This window comes from Chionomys nivalis, chromosome 18 (genome assembly GCF_950005125.1).
Source record: "Chionomys nivalis chromosome 18, mChiNiv1.1, whole genome shotgun sequence".
Taxonomy (NCBI): Eukaryota; Metazoa; Chordata; class Mammalia; order Rodentia; family Cricetidae; genus Chionomys; species Chionomys nivalis.
The window spans coordinates 63,020,061-63,040,616 of NC_080103.1; the positions used below are offsets into that span (position 1 = coordinate 63,020,061).

The 20,556-nt window shown below is 43.5% G+C and overlaps 1 protein-coding gene across 3 annotated transcripts in view; it reads left to right on the forward strand.

The window, feature by feature from the left end:
* Ptger3 (prostaglandin E receptor 3) overlaps positions 1-20,556 on the forward strand; it is an 85,082-nt gene that overhangs the window by 42,255 nt on the left and 22,271 nt on the right. Inside the window, exons 3-4 of one of the 3 annotated variants that reach the window (XM_057793280.1) lie at positions 13,145-13,233; positions 16,798-20,454. In XM_057793280.1, coding sequence (XP_057649263.1) covers positions 13,145-13,233; positions 16,798-16,873 — 165 coding nt within the window. In that variant the 3' untranslated portion in view covers positions 16,874-20,454. Of the gene's footprint in view, positions 1-13,144; positions 13,234-16,797; positions 20,455-20,556 lie in introns of those variants that run through there. The other 2 variants (XM_057793281.1, XM_057793279.1) reach the window with 2 other exon arrangements.

Consider the following 20,556-nt stretch of genomic DNA (forward strand, 5'->3'; position numbering starts at 1 on the left):
GAGTAAGTAGATAGTGGGGGCTAAGTAGAGTTTAAATCAGGTGACTTTCATGATTAAGGTTAATCCCAAGGCAGTTGGGCCACCTAGGTGCCTGTTGGGAGGGCGTCCCTAAAATCTACCAGAGTCCTCCAACATGGATGTCAATATTCTACTTCCCATTAAATCAGATTTTTCTCCAACCTTCACTGTCTGTAGAGTGGAATTGCATCAGGTTGTGTTCTGCTACAGTCCAACTCTTCAGGGACAAAGGAGTGTGTGTCCTCATTGACTCCCTATTATCTGTGGGTGGTGCCTATCGATGGGTTCAGTAATGCAGATACTGAACTGTCAACAGAAGGTCCTTTAATGCTTTGTAGCTCTAGGTCATTTTAATGACAGTTGATAATTATTCAATGCTACAAAATGAATTCTGTTCTCTAAAATGCCTGAGTGTTTGATTCTGCTTGAGAGGAATTTGTTATGTCTGGCATTTAGATTTCAATCACTAAGTCACACATTTCACTCAAGTAACTTTTCAAAACTAGCTAATTCTCCCGTTGTCCAAAGAAATGATTGTGTGAGACGCTTTATTGCCAACCATATTATGCAGTTCATATAGTCCCCCACACACTGCTCTCTTAAAACACATCCTGCAGACTTCTCTACAAAATTTTAAAACTGAGAGGAAAGAAAAGAATGACTGAAAGATGTTTCCCTGATGCACAGATAAATGCTGGTTGTAGGTAGCCCCGGACTGATCTGGCCATTTCCTGGTCATCAGAAATGAAGCTATTTCTAGCTGCCACTCTCAATTACTGCCTCATGGTCCAATACAACTGCTTGAGTACCAGCTATCAGTCTACTTTCTGGTAGGGAGGAGGAAGTCAAGAAAAGCGTGCCTCTTCTCTTTATGACTTTACAGAAGTCCCACCACTTCTGCTTACATATAACTGGCCAGAATTTCCTCACATAGCCACACCTACCACAGAGATCTGGGAATGCAATGTGTTAGTTGGTATCCAGCTAGTAATGGGTTCTGTTACACAGAAGGGAGAGTAGCTGCAGGAGCCACAATCCTTAAATATTGTGCCAGGATTGGGAGTGACCTTCTGATGCCTGTTCTCTGTGTGAGTTAGTAAACGTCAAAGAATCTGTTCAGACTCTGCCTGAGGGTTATAGTTATTGTGACATTCAGACTGTGAAATACCAGTCAATGATGATTTACTGCATTGTTTTGTATTTAAAACTGAGAAATCTCTCTTCTGGGTCAGATTCCAGATACCCATGCTGGAACTGGTGTTGTGTTGACTGTTCTTTGGGTGACTCTGTTACCCAAGAGAAATGGGGGTGCCCTGCGTTTAGACTTATCATAACCAATCAACCCATAGGGTGTATGCTGTATAATGATCACTTTAATCATGAACAAATTGCAACAATTTTCTTGTTATTGAGTCAAAATGTTTTTACTGCCTGGACAACATCTTTTGCATAGAATATGTTATCAGCAAGAGCTGATTGAGTTGACCTTCATCATGAGGCTGAAGTATTTGTCTTGTGGGTGATTATGATGCACATAGGAACCACAGGGGTCACTTCTGCTGACTGCAGCGCCTGCATCAGGGACTAGGAAACCCTCCAGTGTATACAAGCGCAGTGGTATTAATCAAACCTGCTCCGACCTAAAGATAAGGATTGATTTATCAGGAAATCCATGGCTCTCACACATTACCATGTTCACGACAGCCTTTAATCTTCTTTGAGCCTCTCAGCTACTGACTTGGTGATAAATAAGAGCCTTGGGGTTGTTTGCTTCTTGTCTGAGCTGAATTTCCTGTGATCTGTTTACCATAGGAAATTGCAAAGAGATCCTCAATAGACTTTTGGGTGACAATTTATACAATTTATGTATACTTCTATTTGTCTCTGTTTCTACATTCCTAGTTTGTTTGGAAATAGTGTGGCTTTTTTTTATTTTTCATTTTGGGCAGAGATTTTAATTTTGTTTTGGATTTCTTTCTGATTGTTTTTGTAATGCATTAAGTTGGGGGAAAGGTCAATGTTTACAAATGTATAAGGGCAGTTGCTGTATTTATTCAGAGTTGATGGCGTCTGTTTCTTCCTTTCTGCTAACTAGTAGGAGGGAGGTGTTGCACACATCCTCCACAACTTAGGGTTTGCTATGACTGTAACAAGACTGATTGTAAAATGAGTGTGATTTTAGCAGCTTTTAAATGTCTATTTCTATATTTGTTGTGTAGAATGCAACATCACCACCAATCAGCACTGATCTGTGTTCTCCACTGATGTGGTAGGGCCTGGGAGGCAGGAGAGCAACACAGTGGGTTCCAAAACTTACAGTTGAAGGTACTCTCTCTTTCTCTCTCTCTTTTTTTTTTTTGTTTCTCCCTTTCTCCCTTCCCTTGCTAGATGGTACCAGTGTGAAGGCGCAGGCTGTTACATACTCCATACTACCTGTTAGAGGAGAGAAGGTTGCCCACAGGTAGACCTGGTTCAGCCAATCAGACCAGTGTAACCTACCCACAGGTGATTCCTGTTTGTGAAAGCAAGGGAGTTGTGGTAAACTGAGGGTCACTTCCTTACACATCAGGAATCCCAGGTCCTGTGGACTCAACTCCGACTACCGTCCTCCTTCTGGTATAGAAGTCACTGCAAGCGCAACCTTTTCCTTCTAGAGTCTAGATACTGCTTTGGGTTCCTCACCTGTAGGAACACTGCCTCTGCTAGGACAACTCTTTGACCCTAACCACAGCGTCCCTATGCTGGTCTCTATCCACCAGCTTTCTGTCCCTTCCCTAATCCCAAAGGACTTCAAGGAAGCCAGGAGAGATGAGAGCATCCTCATCAACTTCCCCTTTACCTCACACACAAACACCAAGACACCTTGCTGCTGCGTGTCCTCAAAGGCTTAGAGCCTTCCTTCCTCTTCTTTGGGGTTCCTGGTCTTGCCTCCCTCACACGCTCATGTCGTTTGATGTTGACGCACCCGTCCTGGATGGAGGACATCGTTTCCCTGCTTGTCACTCAGCGTAAGTAGGGTCTTTGTCTGCAATTTCTTCCCTTGGCACTTCAGCTACACATACTTTTCCTTTCCCTCTGGTTACAGTCCAAAGGTGTTTACATGTGGGAGAGCAGGGAACAGTAATATTTTTTTTCCTTTACTGAATTCATGCAGTATATTCTGATCATGATTTTTCCTCATCCAGGTCCTCCAAGATTCTCCCTATCCCCCCAACTCTATGCCTTTTCTTTCCCTCTCTCTTTAGAAAACAAATAAGCAAACAAAATACAATTATGGAAGGCTGTGTAACCTTTTGGACCTGGGCCTTCTTGTGGGGCTGATTGGGCATGTCCCCAGTTCTGCCTGAGCCCTGTACTTCCAGGTTTGCCAAAAAAAGTAACTAAGAAAGTCGATAGCTAGGCTGTGAGTCACTAGGCTCTCTGGTCAGTTACTTCTCTTGTTTTTGTGACCAAAACCAAATAGAAAGCAGCTCCTGGGAAGAAGGATTAGTTTGGTTCATGGTTTGAGAGGACGCGAAACCTTGAGACACCTTCATGACCCAACCATGCCAGCCTTGCCCTCCCTCCTGAAGCTCATCAGGCTCCTAAAACTGATGCTGGGACCAAAGATTCTGATGATACCTCAGCCCCAGGTGGACATTTCACATCCAAACTATGACAGTCACCGTGGCAGGAATGTGAGGTCACATTGCATCCACAGTCAGCTTGTTTTGTTCTTGTCCGTGGATGGTGCCACCCGCAGCCAAGATGGGTCTCCCCTCCCTAATTTACCCAATCTAGAAACTCCCTCATGGACCTCTCAACGGTTTCTTTCTTCAGGTTGACTACCAATAAGAACCAGCATCAACAATTTGCTGCTTGATTGACAAGGTCATAGGTCACTGACTAACTTATGACTTGGTTGTGCATGCCTGTGTAGTCCGATTGGGCAGCAGTGGACAGAATCCTTATACAAAATATATAGGGAGACTCATGGTTACCCCTTCAGCCGATGTGATGGCTACGGACTATCCCTTACAGGATTCTAGAATTGTGGGCAGGGTAATAAATACCGTATCCAACACAGCTGAAAGGGATTGGCTAACTCTCCTGAGCACTTACCTTGGGCCACACTCTCAGTTTTGTTCCGAGCAATTCAGACAGTCCAACCCTTTCAGGCTTACACACAATCATATGGCGTGTTCTAGTTTCTACTCTGCCATTGTAAGAAACAGCAGTTTGAGGGAGGAGAAGATTTATTGGCCTCACACTTTCAGGACACAGTTCAGCACTGAGAGGCGTCTGGACGGGATCCATGGGGGAAACACTGCTTGCTGGCTTTCTTAAACGGGGATGGATGTGGGCAAGGATAACAAAGACCGGAGGCAACAAAACACAAGCTGCTTTCTGAAGGAGCCTGTGTCCGCATGATGGTGCAGGGAACATGAAGAAGGAACTGAAAATGTGCCATGGTTTATGGAGGAAGAGATGCCCCAGCAGGATTTCTCTTTTTGAAACAGAATTGATGCTGTAGAGATCGCTCAGCAGCTAAGAGCACTGGCCGCTCTTGCAGAGGACCCAAGTTCTGTCCTCAGGACCCATGTGGAGGCTCACAGCTGTAACTCCAGTTCTGGGGGATCCGATACCCTTGTCTAAGTCTTCAAGGGCACCAGGTACATATGTGACACACAGACATGTATTCCACCCCCGTGCACAGACAAATATTTAAAAGATAAGAATCATTTCAACTTGTCAGTTAGCATATGGATGTATTTTATTCTGTTTTATTTTTTGCCTGTTGACATTTTAAAAATTAGGGTAATGTTCAAATTAATTCCTTCAATTTTTGTTAAACTGAGATTATTCCATTATAGCAAGCTTGCTTTAGATACTGCATTAAATTTTTGTTGTTGGCTTTTAAAATTAAAGTATAATTTTCCCTTTCCTTTTTCTCCCTTTACCCCTTCCTATTTCCCTGTCCTCGCTCTCTCTTGAAATCATGATCTCTTTTTCTTTGTTATTAATATATAAGTTCACACACATATGTGAACACACATATATAACCTTAGTCTATTTAGAGTGACTTGTATGTATATAATTTCAGGGCTAATCATTTGGAATAAGTATTTTTAATGTTCTTATTTTTTTCTTTCACTATTTTGGAATATGGATTTTTAAATGACTTAATGTTCAAATAAGGCATGCATATACTCCTGGAAAATAACCACTTGAAGAGGAAGTGAAAACTCACTGCAGTGTGGAAGTATAGTGTCTACAGATACTTATCAAACTCTGTGGGAACAACTGTTGACTTCTTCTCAGAGAATCCCCTGCCTCTGGCAGTTCCACACAGGGCTGCTCACAGCTTTGGGCACTAACAAGCAGCTTCCTTTGCTTTCTGCGACGATGCTGTGGTTTTCAAGGAGAACACCAAGTCTCCTACTTCACAATGCAAAGTGAAGACAGCTCTGGGATGAGAGCCATGCTCAGCATCAGGTTCCATGGTCCTGGTATGAAAGCAAGCAGTCCAGGTGTGGTCACACAGGTCAAAGGTGATGGCTTTCCCCAGCCTTTTCCCAGGGGCTCCTCCTACAAGATAATTGACGTCACCTTGGACTTTCTTCCTCCTCAGACTTTTACAGCTAATTATTACATGTGGCCCTCAAATGTGTGTGAAAGTCTTGGGCTCACATGGAGGGGAGGTGTTGTGCTTCACCAGGCACCATCCACCTCTCTCAATCTTAGGACATTGTGAAATGGCCCCTGTCGCAGGCAGTGCTGGCTCAGGCCTGCCACTGTGCCTTTAAGAACTTAGCCCTTCTTCTGCAGTCCTCCTCACCATCCTTCTTTCCATTTCCCAGGAAGCCCCAGATCTCCTAAATCACTTTTATAGATCCCCCTCTCTAAGATCTCAGGGCATCGTGAACTTATGTTAATACGAGAAGCATAATGACGATTTATTCTGTTTAGAATGCACATTAGTGTTTTTGCAAAAGCACAGAATACCACTGGATACACCCAGATTCAAGTAGTGGTCCTGGAGTCACAAAACGGGGAAACAAGGGAAGCATATGGAACTGTGAAAGAGGCTGTGCGCTTCCAGACACTCCATGACGGAGAGGAATGTTGATCTGTCTGGAGTCAGCAGCCAGGGCCAAGGCCCTTGCATGGGAGGCCCTCTTGTTCCCTCTCAGAGTGATCTGGGTTCTGAAAAGAGCAGGAAGGAGCAGGGAAGCTCTGAGGGGTTTGAAGTGGTCTCGATGTAGAGTGGGCCAGAATGATAACTTCACTCCAGAAAGACCAGGATAGAGTTAACAAACCTGACAAGAGGCTGTTCCTTGCCTGGGGTGACTTACCATCCCTATTCTCACTGTAAACTATTCCATTACCTTAACCTCTGCAGAGAGCAGCAGAGCCCATGAGGCTGTGGTTCTTGATCTAGATTTGAGCAACTCCCTTACTTCACTGAAGCGCCATGATCAGCAACATTTGCGTGTGAGTGGAGCTAATAATGTCTGCGTACAGATACTAGGTGAAAACACAAGACCACTCATTTGAATACCCTGGAGTAATCAGGCTGCAGTATCCTAGAGGCTAGACACTCAGAGGCATCGACAAACAAAAACCGATGGACATCTGGAGCTGATGACAATAGCCCTGGGCCAGGTCCCCGGTCAGCTTTCATTCTGGTCATTAATTCACATTCTCTTTTCCATACCTCCCCTCCCCTCCTCTGCTCTCTCCTTTCTCTTTTATACTGGACAATTTATGCTCTGGGCTGTTTATAAGTAGATGAAATCTGCTGATCTATTCTTGGGCTTCATGTGGAACAAAAATGAGGAAACTGGCTTCTGGACAAACCTTTACTAAAATCCAGCTTTGTTACCATAAAAACAACTTGGCTTCACATCCCCATGTGTAAAGGCGCTGGATTCCGTGATCCCCAAAGCTCCTTCTAGCTGTGAAAAGTGCAGTTTTGCTTACTCACAGGATCACCGCCCTGCTCTGAGTAGTTGGCCCTGTGACTAAGAGCAGACTCTCCCTAAGGATGAGCTGCGAGTTCCAATTCGGGGTGAAGACAGGCTCCACTGTGCTCTCTTCTCCTGCAATTAGATCCCCTTTCTACTGTTTCTTGTCTTCCCAATGGACTCTCTACCATGCCATACATTCTTGTGTGTGTGTGTGTGTGTGTGTGTGTACCTGTATATTACTGTCTCAATTATGAAAAGCCACTGGCCATGAGGGGTTTGTTTTTCCATGTCAGTATCCTAAAGTACCTACATTTCCCTTCAATTCCATCTCTATCATGTATATTTAGTTATTAATTACTAATTGATCAAATGGCTAATTTCTCTTTTAAGTGTCATATAAATAAAATTTACCGTATTCCCTCCTCAGGACAATGTCTTCATTCCAGATAATGAAGTTTTGCTATTTCTATATAAAAAGGGAGAGCCGAGTTCATAAATGTTAGAGCTTAATCCACAAAACAGGCATACTTAGCTTGACAGCTGCAGCACCAGAAATGGCAATAAATACTGAAAGTTACTAGCAGATCGACTTTTATTAACATTGAGTGAAATCCAGAGAGGGAGTTAGAGGAAGTAACACATCCGTGATATTAGCTATAGACTGGTAGTGTATCATTATCCCTGTGTGGCTTGAATCCAACTCTGCACATCCTGTCGGTGACCCTGGGTTACTTCTCTGTGTTTCAGTTCCTCCCATCTCACGGGAAGACGGTGATATTTAAATGAATTAAGATTGGTAAAATGCTTAGAACGATGCTTACCAGAGGAAAAGTACATTATGATTATGGTTTTTCAGGGAAGGAATCAAAGAGAATAATTCATATTTAGAAGGGTTTGAAAGGGGCTAGTGAACAGGAGGCAGAAGAGGGGTGGGCAGCTATGGGAGAGCATAATTGTAATAAGAATACAGGTGACTAGGGACAACAGGAGAGAATTCTACAAGTTTCCTCTCAGGCCTCTTCAAAACATGAAGCTAATGTTTACATGAGTCCTAGACCTCTGTGTAGACTGTCCCAGCCCTGAGATGCCAGGACCAGGATGGAATAAGTCAGTTAGTTAAGGAGTCCATGCACACAGGGTCCTTGAACTACAGCATCTCACAGACAGACTAGCACGGGGTTCAGCCCACAGAGGCAGAGCAAACAAGAAGAAAGATGCTTAAGAGAAATCCCACACTAGCTCAGAAGTGAGTATAATAGAGGGATATTTATTTAGGAGTAGACTCACAGATCACAACCCTCTGCTGGAACAGGGAACAGCAACCGAATCCCACAGCCAGAAAAGAGGCGGGACAAACGCCTTACATAGGCATATACAGGAAAAGAGGCCACACCCAAGTGGGTGGGTGACTTAACTGCCACTGGTGGGGGGAGTTCCTACAGCACCTCCCTTTTGTTTAAATAAGAAATTTCTAAGCCTAATACAAAATTATATGCAATAAGAACAAATATCAGGTATAAAAATTAGAATTACAACCAGTATAAACAATATCAAGCAAGAAACATGTGATAAATGTTTCAATAATTATCCTAGCCTAAGGAGTTTAAGTCTTATATATAAATAACTTGGCCAAGTCATGGGAGGAAAGTTAATTACATCTATCTAGTCTTCAACCTCATCAAGGCCCAAGAAGAGAAATAATATTACTTGAGTAAGCAGGAAGTGCAATCAAGCAACTTCCAAAATTTGCAACAAATGTCAGAGACAACTGGCTACCTGGGCAAGCACCCAAAGTCTTATTTGCAACATTGGAGCAACCAACTTTGGCTAAGGCCTAGAGTAATTGACCATTTTTAGAGGCAGGAAATTTTTCAAAACTGTTGTCTTACCCTGTCTTGGCAAGATTTGACAGTCTTTTTTTCTTGTATCCTGCTTGTCCTGTCCAGACATCATGCATTTTGTCAGTGGTGGATGCATGGGCAGTTCCTTGCCCAAAGGCCAGTTTTGTCAAGACGTAAACAAGCTCCGAGTGGAGTGTCTTTGGTGCTCAACATTCTCTTGGTAACAGATCAGTGCTGCCAGGAGCAATTGTGTCTCTCTTCAATAGAACCCTAAGTTATTTAAATGCCATATTCTACAGCTCTTTGAACTGGTTGAAGATTACCTATCTATGCAGAATAAATCTCTATGTATCAAAAGAACCTGATTAGTCTAACTATAAGTATGACAAGCATGGATGACTATTGACCAATGAATCTTAATACCTATATAACTTTAAGACTTCATATTAAAATATTAAACAATCTTTAAAAAACTGTGCAACAAATGAGGACAATGATCTCAACATGTAAATAATGTTTAAGTATCTTGATCAGAGGTAGAAATGTATATTGTAATATGATAAATGTATCCTAAAATTGTATTAATATTATACAAAATGTCTTAAGCAGAGGTAGAAGCATGCATGGATACAATATGACAAAATAACTTTGCCTAGATATACAAATATTGTAGACTAAAATAGGAACATATTCAATATAATTTAAGTTTGTATCAATATACAAAAATCTATACCAATGTAAGTGCCTATAAATAATAGCTCACAAGTATTCACTCTATTACTCACTATTATTATTAGTGTGAGTAAGCTCACACTTATCTATTATCCCATCCAATTTCCTCTTTAAAAAAAAAAGAGATCCCTGAGTTTACATAATTCTCCCCATCCCCAACCCTATACAAATTATAATCAACCCCTAAATGATGTCCCTAACCCTGAGGGCAAACTTTGTTGGGTTAGGGGACATTGTCTTCTAGATTTACTTCCAGCTGTCATGGGGGTGATGTTCTTTCTATAGGATCCTGTGAAAATAAAATGATGGTTAAGTTCCAAGATTACTGTCTGGTATAATTGCAAATAGTCTCTGAGTATTCGGTAGGGTTTTTCTAATCTATTATCAGATCCACAAATAGAGGTGTCAGTCACCCCTCAAACCCCCAGCAGCCACAGGCTCCTCAGGCCACCCACGGAGGAGACCCAGCACTGGCTGTGTCAAGGGACTGGTATGCTGACACTCTTGCCACAGTTACCACATGGAAGTCGACCTCCCACTCGCGTGCATGCACATGGGACTCACCTGGGTTCTTAAACATGTCCTTCATGTATCTTCACAAGTCACACCTGACTGGAACTTTGGGCTCTCTACTCAGAGAGGAAAGGGTACATTGCATTTAATGGTGGGGGAAACACTTTGCCACCCTATGAGATTACTGGAAGTCAGACTGAGGGGCTTAGTTCTAGGAAGCCCTCTGTCAATACAAAGGTTGAGTTCCGCTGTGGAGAGCGGAAGTATCTAAGAGGTCTATTTGCAGCTAACTGTACCATTTTGGAGGTGTTGTGGGAGGTGGTGCATTTGAGGAGTTAAACATGAAATGATATTAAAAGCAGGGAAAGCTTCAAGAGGATGCTTCCACTTTATAATTCTCCCCTATCCTAAATCCCAGGCTGGTCATACACTTCCAATCTCCAGCCTCTGCCTCCCAAGCGCTAATGAACTTTTAAACACCACTTCTCAACATAGTCTAAAAGCTTAACCTCTAGCTGAGAGGAATGGATCACAGTGGTCAGAGAAGGCTGTTTTTCATGAGACACTCTTCCCAGAGTGCCCCATTCTTAAAACAGGCACCCTTCCCACTTGCAGCTAAGCATAACTTGCCACAGGGCTCATCTGGTGCTGGCTGATGGCCGGCTTCCTTTCTGAAGTCCTTCCTGTTGCTGCACAGAGCCTCAGCCTGTGTCACTGCTAACCGCGCACAGTGTGCCGTGCAGATGCTTACTGAAAGGTGCAGCTAGCATCCTTCATCCTCACTTCACACACCAATCCTATAACAGGTTGAGGGAGCGGAGCAGGGATGGCTATAACCACCTGGTGGCACTTGGGTGTATCAGAGCTCTAGCTGATTACAACAAAAACTGACAGATCTTTAGGACTTACTGATAATTTGTCTTTTCATAGAGGGCATGCTTGAGAGAAGAAAAATATGGAAGATAAATCATTACCTGAAAAACCATTTATTAGGCTAGACCATCCATCATTCAAATATAGAACTACTTCAGACTTATTTTTATGGGAATTTACAACAGAATTGGGAAGAAGTGGAAGGAAGTTTTTACCCTTCTCCCCCACTCATGGTAGCACCCATGACTGCTGTCCTAACCACGTATTACAACTGATGTGTTCTCCCTGATACCTTACTGTTCCAAGTCAGTGGCTCATGTTAGGTTCATGACTGATGCATGAGTTGTAGGCCTGGATGGATAGACAAGGACTAGTACACACTGTCCCAGCCCCACACAGAAATGTTCCCATTCTGCTGCTTGATACCAGATTCTGATTGCCCACCGCTAGGATGTGGTCGACCAATGTGGCAGGCTCCAATGTGTTTACATCATGAAGCAGGGCTCTAATTAAGGACCATTATTTGACTGGCAACAGGAGGATCAGCAAGGCCAACTAAGGCCAGAACCTACTGTAATTATTCAGTCACAAATAGGGCTGCACTTCTGGATTCTAGAGCCATGCACGTGCAGACAAGCCCTCAGCAGAAGTGCCTGAATGTTAAACGGCCCCTGTGTGACCCACATGCATGCATGCGTGGTTACATCCACATACGACTCAGCTAAGCCCCTGTGTGCATGCACGAGCCCCATCCGAGTCATGGCACCAATAAAATTACCTGGAATGAGAGAGAAAGAACCACAAAACAAGCAACAAACCCACTTAGGGGATTATTAGAGAGGGTGTGTAACAGGCCTGGGGAATCGGTGCGCAGAGAGAGAGGGAGATGGCCCGTCCAGTTTTAAAAAACCTGCCTAGCGCATGCACACAGGCGGTTGGCGTGACTACATCATACACAGATGATGCAGATGACTGCGTATACACCTACCCCAGATGGAAGAAGGGTTTTCTTTCCCTACAAGAATAAAAGGAGGATGGGAGGCCTTGCACACTGCTTGCTCCCTAGTCTGACCACTGACCCAGTGTTGTGTTTGAATGAACACTGTCGCCAATCTTCTGTTTTCTCTGCACTGTGAGAAAGATGCCGTGCATGCCCTAGGTATCCAGGTTCACTTTCCGTATAAGCTCACCCATTTCCACGTTGGGGTCCCATGCTGGGGCAACATCCGTTGGGGTCCAGCCTCGATGGGTGTGTACACTGCAGGGTAGGAGCGTGTGTACTAGAGATGTCAGGCAGACAAAACAGAGATACAAAAGAAACAGACAGAGACACAGAATAGAGTCTGGAGGGAAACTCAGTGAATATTGAATTTGCCTGCATTTATTTTCCATATGGTTTATACACCCCACTCCAAAAGCAGAGGGAGGAGGCAAATGACTTCGTTACCGAGATACAAAGAACAAAGAGCAAATTACCTCTTCAATACCCAAAACATCCTAAATTAAGTATTCTGTTGTTTAGGCAGGACGTGCAGTGACCACACCCTAGGCCAAACATCCTGTAGGTAGTTATACCCTGGGTCAGTCAGTTCTCCTGCCATAACCTTCAAGGAACAGGAGTAGGCCTGACCTCTCTGACCTTTGGTCAAGGTAGAATGGATCCACTCCACGGGCTCCAACATTTCCTTAACACAGCTGGAGTGGGAAGGCTACGCTCACCCAGTTCACCTGGCAAGCTGAGCAATGTCATGTGTCTCACACAGGTGTGCTGTCCCAGTTAGTCTTGGTGACTTTGAGACCAATGCTCTGGGTAGCAAAACAACTTCATTTCTTTCTGGATTTTTTTTTTTTATTGCGACAACTTCATTCCATTCTGCTTTTTCTTGTAAGAACGTTACTGATAAATGCATTAATGTGAACTATGTTTTCAGAGTGTATTACATTTTATTCAGGGTTGAACAAGTGCTTAGTAACCCCTCTAGAGACAGAAATCATTTCACACGTGGATATGGAGGAAGCAGAGTGTCTCACATTCTTAGCGTGATGGTAGGAGAGTGATGGTCTTGGGAAGACAGTCTAAAGCACGTTTCTTCTTTACCATGCCCACTGTAGTCAATGTGTGGGCTTTGGCTTCCTGTCAACACGTTTGAGGGAACATCACCTGAGACAAAGAACCCAAGAGTAGCTCTGTCCTCTGACACCTCTGTCTGTCCACAGATCAGGAACCACACCAACTATGCTTCCAGCTCCACCTCCCTGCCCCGCCCAGGTTCCTCGGCTCTGATGTGGAGTGACCAGCTGGAAAGGTAAGACGGAGGGGCAGCCAGCTTGACTGAAAAGCTTTCGTCCTTGACTCGGGTCTATCTACTGATGCAAAGGCAAAAATGCCTCTGAGAATCAAAAGGCAAAGACTGAGATGGCTCAGTCTGTGAGAGCTTGCCTCAAGCATGAGGACCTTGGTTCAACACCCAGAACCCAAGCTAAAAGCCGGGTGTGGTGTGCACCTGTAATCTCAGTGATAGAAAGATGGGAGGAGGGAGACAGTGGAATCCCTGGAGTTCACTGGCCAGCTAGCCTGGACAATGAGAGACACTGTCTCAATCAAAAGGGGGAAGTTACCTAAGGACCAGCACTCAAGATTTTCCCCTGACCTACACACACACACACACACACACACACATTTTGATCCAGGAAAGCCAAACTCAACAGAGAGGCTTTCTTTTGTGAAACCCTTCAGACACCTCCTTTCAGAGACTGGTTCCAGCTTGGACTTACGACAAATCAGCTCCTCTACCCCTCCGTTGAGCGCTCATAACAAGATGCATAATAAGTGTTTTACGACCGAGTCAGTGTTTTAATTAGACACCAGAACCCAATGTCTTGGCCACATGGCCGGCATGCTCTCAGTTCCCCCTTTGGATTTGATTTGATTTGTATGAAATGTGTCCTCCAGTGAACAAACACTCTGGAAAACAGAGCAAAATGAAGAGCAAGATGCGTGGTTGACGCTGTTAAATTTAGAACATCAGTTCTCCCCCGTAACACTGTCTTCCGTGTGTCTGTTAGGGACTCCAAAGCCATGGGCGGACTGAATGAAGTCAGCCAACTTGATTGTACTCTGTAACCTATGTCCAAAAGAGAGGATGTGAAGAAAAGGGTTTCACTGTTTTTAAAGACAACACACTCGGCTTATCAAGCAAGTAGAAAGCCAGTGTGCTCACTGTATTTCATTCTCTGGTTTTCTGGATGTGAAAAGTAACCTCTTCTCAGTACATGGTGTTACTGTGAATGTGGACGTTCAAGAGCTTAATATCTCTGCCATTTATCACCTCCTGGTTGTGGTAACGGAGAGAGAACTGGTTCAGTTTTACAAAGGAAATAACTGAGTATGTTTGTCCATGAAGCTGGAAACTAGTCCAGCAAGAATACGCTGGTGGACTCTAGGAAAGCTTACAGGCCGTAAGGCTGGAGCTGGGGAGAAGGCTCAGTGGCTAAGAGCACTGGCACCTCTTGTGGGTGGACCTGGGCTCAGTTCTCAGCATCCATGTTAGGCAACTCACAGCTGCCCGCAATTCCACCTCCAGGGATCTGACTCTTCTCTCTGTGGGTACCAAACTTATGCACATGTGCCCTTCATTTAGCATCTGTGAGATCAAATATGCACACCCAGGCATACCGTGACTCTGTTCTTCCTTGTTACAGAGCATGAAGGGAAGACAGAGAGTAACTTATTTCCACCTCTTTTTTTTTTTGCTAGTTTCACCTTAAGGCTTTTAAAAATATCATTTATTTTGTTAGTGTGTTTATATGTCTGTGCATGTGTCTCTGTGTGTAGATGTCTGTCTGTGTGCCTGTCTATCTATATTTGCATATGGAAGCCAAAAGAGGGTAATGAGTGTCCTCCCCTATCATCCTTACTGATTCCTCCCTCACCTCTGCACCATCTCTCCAGGTACTTTACTCATTCCTTTAAGGTAGGATCTCTCCCTGAACTTGCAGCTCATGTCCTCTTGGCTAGGCTGGAATCAGTAAGGCCTAATGAGGGCATGGGGATGTGTAGTATTCCTGGCTTGTTCTGTGAGGGCACGGGGATGTGTAGTATTCCTGGCTTGTTCTGTATGTGCTGAGTTCTAAACTCTTGTCATGTTTTTGCACAGCAAGAAATCATAACCCTAAATCAATTCCCTAGGCCCTTGTCTTTAATTTTTAAAATAAATTTGACTATAGTTTTGCCTTATTTAAAGAGATAAAAAATTATGCCAGGCTGTGCATAGAGACCTTGGAAAGTGGAAAAAATGGGAAACTCTGGGGATTTGGCCCAGTGGTGGAGTGCTGGCCTAGCATGTTCAGGGGTGGGCTCCCTCCTCAGCAGCAACAAATAAGCCAATAACCCAGGAGAGGGTGATTGCTGGGCTCTAGTTCCTCAGCTCCAGAGAGCCATCAAGTCATCAAGACTTACAGTCCTTTTCATTCTTTCTAATATACTTTTCTTCTTTTGGCACTTTTTAAACCGTGTGTGTGTGTGTGTGTGTGTGTGTGTGTGCGCGCGCGCGCGCGCGCGCGCGCATGCGCGCACGTGTGAGTGCAGATGCCCACAGAGACCAGTAGAGGGCATAAGATCCCCTGGAGCTGGAGTGACTGGCGATGGTGAGACACCCAATATCAGCCCTGGGGAACTGAATCCAGGTCCTCTGCAGTAGCAGACAGTGCTTCCAACAGCTGAGCTGTCCTTCCAGTCTCTCTCTGTACTCCTAAAAATTTCATCTGGTATATTTGTTGCATGGATTTTTAGGCATTTGTTACTTGTGCTTTTTTTGAATCTTATTCTCATTTCTTTGATGTAAAACATGCACTTCTCAGACTATTTGAAAACACGTTAGAAAGTTAATATATGCTGTACCCAAGAGTTTATCAAGGAGCACACTGTAGCTCCCTCACCCAGAATTTGCAGTCACCTTGGGTACCATGTAAGTATTGGTGCTATAACTGGAAGCCCAAATGTGGAGGGATTTGTTGTTGCTGTTGCTGTCAGTGCTTTGTTTAGTTGGCTAGGGTGGTGGTGGTGTTTGTTCAATAGGGTGTTTTGCAGTCCTGGCTCATCTCAAACACTTTATGTTGCTTTGAACTCTGGATTCTCTTTTCTTAGGCTCCTGAGTGCTGGAATTACAAGCTTGAGACATCATACCTAGCTATGAGATTGCTTTTTTTATATATATATACTTGTGTTTTATTTTAGCTTAAGAAGGCTTTGAAGGAGCTTGTGGTGCATAGTATATAATGTTCTTGAAAACCATGTGCAGTCAAAATGCTTTCTAAAAGAATTAAAGATTTGAAATTCTGTCAGTGAGAAACTGAGTCGCTTCACTCTGACCAGCACGGCGCATTACCTTAAAATCTGGCAGAAGAACTTAGCTGATACGAGAAAGGCTGCGTTTTACAGGGGGCTCCTTATTTTAGAATAGAATAGAATAGAATTTAGAGAACCGGGCGGTGGTGGCGCACGCCTTTAATCCCAGCACTCGGGAGGCAGAGGCAGGCGGATCTCTGTGAGTTCGAGGCCAGCCTGGTCTACAAGAGCTAGTTCCAGGACAGGCTCCAAAACCACAGAGAAACCCTGTCTCGAAAAACCAAAAAAAAAAAAAAAAAAAAAAAAGAATAGAATTTAGAATGTAACAGTTATATACTCCTTGAGACTTGCTGTATGCAAGACAATCTGTATTTGACGTACCCGTAAGTGACCTTATTTACAAAGCACACCTAATTTCTACCCACATGTGTTTCGGCTATAGATGGCATATGCATTTCTTATTTATATGTTACTTTTACTCTATGCACAAACATGTTAATAATCATTCCCACTGTACTTACAGGTCTCTCTGTGTTTTGACAGATGACAAACACCCAAGGTGGACTTTCACTGCGGTCCCTGCTTCCCTGCGTCTGTGAATTTCTTCCCCCTGAGAAAGATAATAGAATATTTTGGATTTTTTTCCTTCTTTGGGCCACAGGTTTTAATTTTTTTTTTTGTCATTAAACACACGGAGACCCGGAACTTCTGGATGCTGATTGGCCCCCGTGAAGGACTGGGAGCCTGCACTTGATAAGTAGGGCAGAACTGCACAGACTCATCTGGTGAGCAGGACAGACGGACTTGGTACAGCAGTGTCTCCAACTCCAGCTGGGCTGGGACGTAGTCACGTAGTCACGTGTTTTAGCAGTTTGATTCTTCTACATAAGTTTGAAAAGGCAACGTAACTTTTTAACAAGAAATCATTCAGGTGTTGAGAGCAATTGTCCATATAATAAACTATGAGTTTAACGAGATTTAAAAAAAAAAAAAAAAAGCCACATGAGAAAGCGGGGTATTGTGCAAACAGTGTTGTGCCAAGCTGGCATGGGACACCACAGAGCTGTGTGTCCTCAGCGAGGCTTCTGGGGATAGGCCCTTCAGTAATTCACGAATTGCAACATTGTCTCTCTGCTTTTAAAGGGAGCCGTTCAGCTAAGGGGCCTTCCAAGTGTCACTAACAGTTCCAAGGCTAGATGACTAAATGTTCAGTTAAAGCCATAAAAAGGAAAACCAGATACAGCCAGCTATGGTTCCAGTTCAATCTTACTTCTGAGTCAACATCGACTTAAGATTTCTCACAATTTGTTCTCAGGCAGCACACACAAAAAGGGAAAAATTAATAAGATTTTAAATTATTTATCAGTTATTCTACATCTAACTAAGTCTGTGACTTTTTATGAAATAAAATAATTTCGTCTATATTGAAATAGTGAACTTTAAAAACTATCTGAGTTCTTTAACAGCGTCCAACACCTTTACCTGCTTGTAAACCCAACAGCCTCTTTTTCTTTCCTCAACCTGCCCTCTGGATTTCTTTCCCCAGCCCCAGTTCCCTTAGTTCAGCAGATATTCAGTGTCTGCCTAGGCACTCACAGCACCACGCTGTCACCTCCGTGGGCGTCTCAGGAAAAGATGAGACTCTGGGATCTGTTGTTTCGCACTCGGAGCCTGTACTGGGTGCACTCTGTCTACCTGTAACTAAGTGGTGTGGTCTGTGAATCCGCTGTCAACTCCCACAGCTTCATTTTGATCTGTTTTTACAACAGTTTTCAGTAGCCGTTAGCCGGTCATTTTTACCACGCACTTCTGAGAGTTAAGCTCAGTGACCACCACTGAGTGCAGGGTAAATGCCACCACGAGAATGTCCACCGCTCACTGCCATGGGTGTCTAGCTGTTCTCTACTATTTCATCTCCACAGGCCGAGGTCTGGACAGTGTTCCCCGTCAGGACATCACTTAAGGTTTGCTGCAATGACACCCCACTTACAGGACCAGGTGATGTAGCAGGATCATGGGCTTTGAAACAAAGTTGGACTTGACTCGCCATACACCACGCACAGGCCCTGTCTGTGCCCTTGAGAAAGCTTTATTACATATCACTGGGTCTCAAATTATCCTACGCATGAGCTGAAAACAATGCTTCCTGTAGGGTTATTGTGATGACCTCTGTGAAGCATATGCAATGTGTCAGATCAGTAAGCATTGACTGATTAATTCATTGTTCAGAATTATCTTCAAGTACTTACTATGAGCTCTCAGTTTCAACTTCAATCTGACTTCCTTACTGCCTGGAGTTGAATGCCGTGGACAGAATCCACTTCAAACCCATGTGTTAGTATCTATAAGACCTCGGAATCAGTTCTACCGTTGCAGAACGCCCCATGTGTTCTCTCCTTGTCCTTGGACAATTCATATCTGCATCCTCATCCTGATGTTACATGGAGCCCACAGCATCATAGCACACTGCCTTAAACGCTTTCACTCTCTGTGGTTTTTCCCCTTTCCTATATTGTCTTTATCTATCTCTTAGCTCTGTGTTATCAGACATCTAGAAAGTTGCTGTTGAGCTACTTAATTATCAGCAGGGTGACATTTATGTACAGGACTACAGTCTGTAATCAGAAAAACTTCGGTGGGAAGCTGCTTCCATATCACCATTATTAACTTTCTGATTTTTGTGTCTGTATCCAAGCGATCTAATCACACTCAGTTCAACACGAGGGTGTAAAGCTCCTTTTGTGGACGTAAGTGATAATGAGGCAACTGAAAAAAAAAAAAAAGTTTGACAAAGGTGATGTCCAGACACCAGACTGGCCCTTTCGTGACTCGCCTAAACTCCGAGAGAAAAAGTATGTGGTCTGTGTAAAATACGCCTGGTGCTGCTTTTAAAAAACAGGCTTTAGTTTTTAGTGCAGGTTTAGGTTCCCAACAAAGCTGAGTGGAATCCAAAGGACCCTTCGCCTTTTTGTTCGGGGAAAACACCTACTGCAGAGCAGATTCTGCTGCACCGTGCACTCGTGCTGTGGTTCAGAGACGCGTGAATCAGCTCTAAGGTCCTTGTCCTCGGTGTCATCAGTAAACACTCTCATGATGTAACGGGGCTGACACAAGGGCCAATCCTCCCAATAAACCACTGAGCTCCACTGAGCTGCTGCCCCAACACACAGCATATAGGGAAGCGGAGTTGATCAGTGGTTTTAAACCAATTATAACACCAACCATAATACTTATGGGTTAAACACGTGAAATTGTGTAACATTAATGTGCTAAGTGGATGTGCAGACACGAGTTCTTGCCCCTTTTCACATATATGCAACGGAGTCTTTTAGCTATATGAAATATATTTGTGTAAGATACTCCATGTATTATGTGTATGGTTCTTTATATAATGTAACAAATATGTAAGCTACCGTGTGTGACATATCACGTGTTACATATATCGAACATATCCTGTGTGTATTGCATGTAGTATGTTTTGCATCACTTTAGCCCTCTGGCATTTGCACTGGAGGAAAGGAGTTACTGAAAAGTCCAATATCCAGTGCTGTCTTCTTGCACCAGCACAAACCAGTGTGAATGAAAACGGGCAAAGAAAAGTCCACGAGGCTGGCTCTGTGATGTGAGCCAGGATAACGGGAAAGGCTGCCAAGCCTGCTGTAAGAGCCAGGCCTGGAGAAAGCAGCTGCGCTGGCATTCGGAGATGGGGCTTTCATTCAAAACTGTATGTGTCCCAATCTCCACAGGAGAGAAGAGAAAAGCAGATCCATTGCCTTGTACAGGTGCATGTAGATATGCGCCTTGTAGTTATATAGGAGTCTACAAGATACAGAAAATTCAGACTTTAATTGATCTGCTCTTTTATTATTTATAAGAAAAGCTGAAAATTAAGATAAAGATGAAGCGAAAGCTATAGAAGTGTATAGAATATATTTATAACGGCACAGTCTTCCCATACCCTCAATGTTTAGGACTGTATTTGGGGCGTGTTAAGATAACTGTCACAGTGTGGGCATCTTAAGGCTCTGTTCACTATATTTTACTTGCTATAATGACGTGACTATGTCCTTGTCTTGATTCGTGCTTATGTGTTTCAGGAATCTGCAGTTTACTAACTGTTCTGTTGATTTTTAATGTCTAGACAATACTGTAAATATAAGTGGTTCTTGTTTTATCTATGTCCTAAGGCTTGGTTTTTATTAAATGAAATGTTTTTTATATAAAGATAATTTGTGTGAAGCCCATTCTGATATCCTTTATAGTTGCTTTTGAATACTGGCCA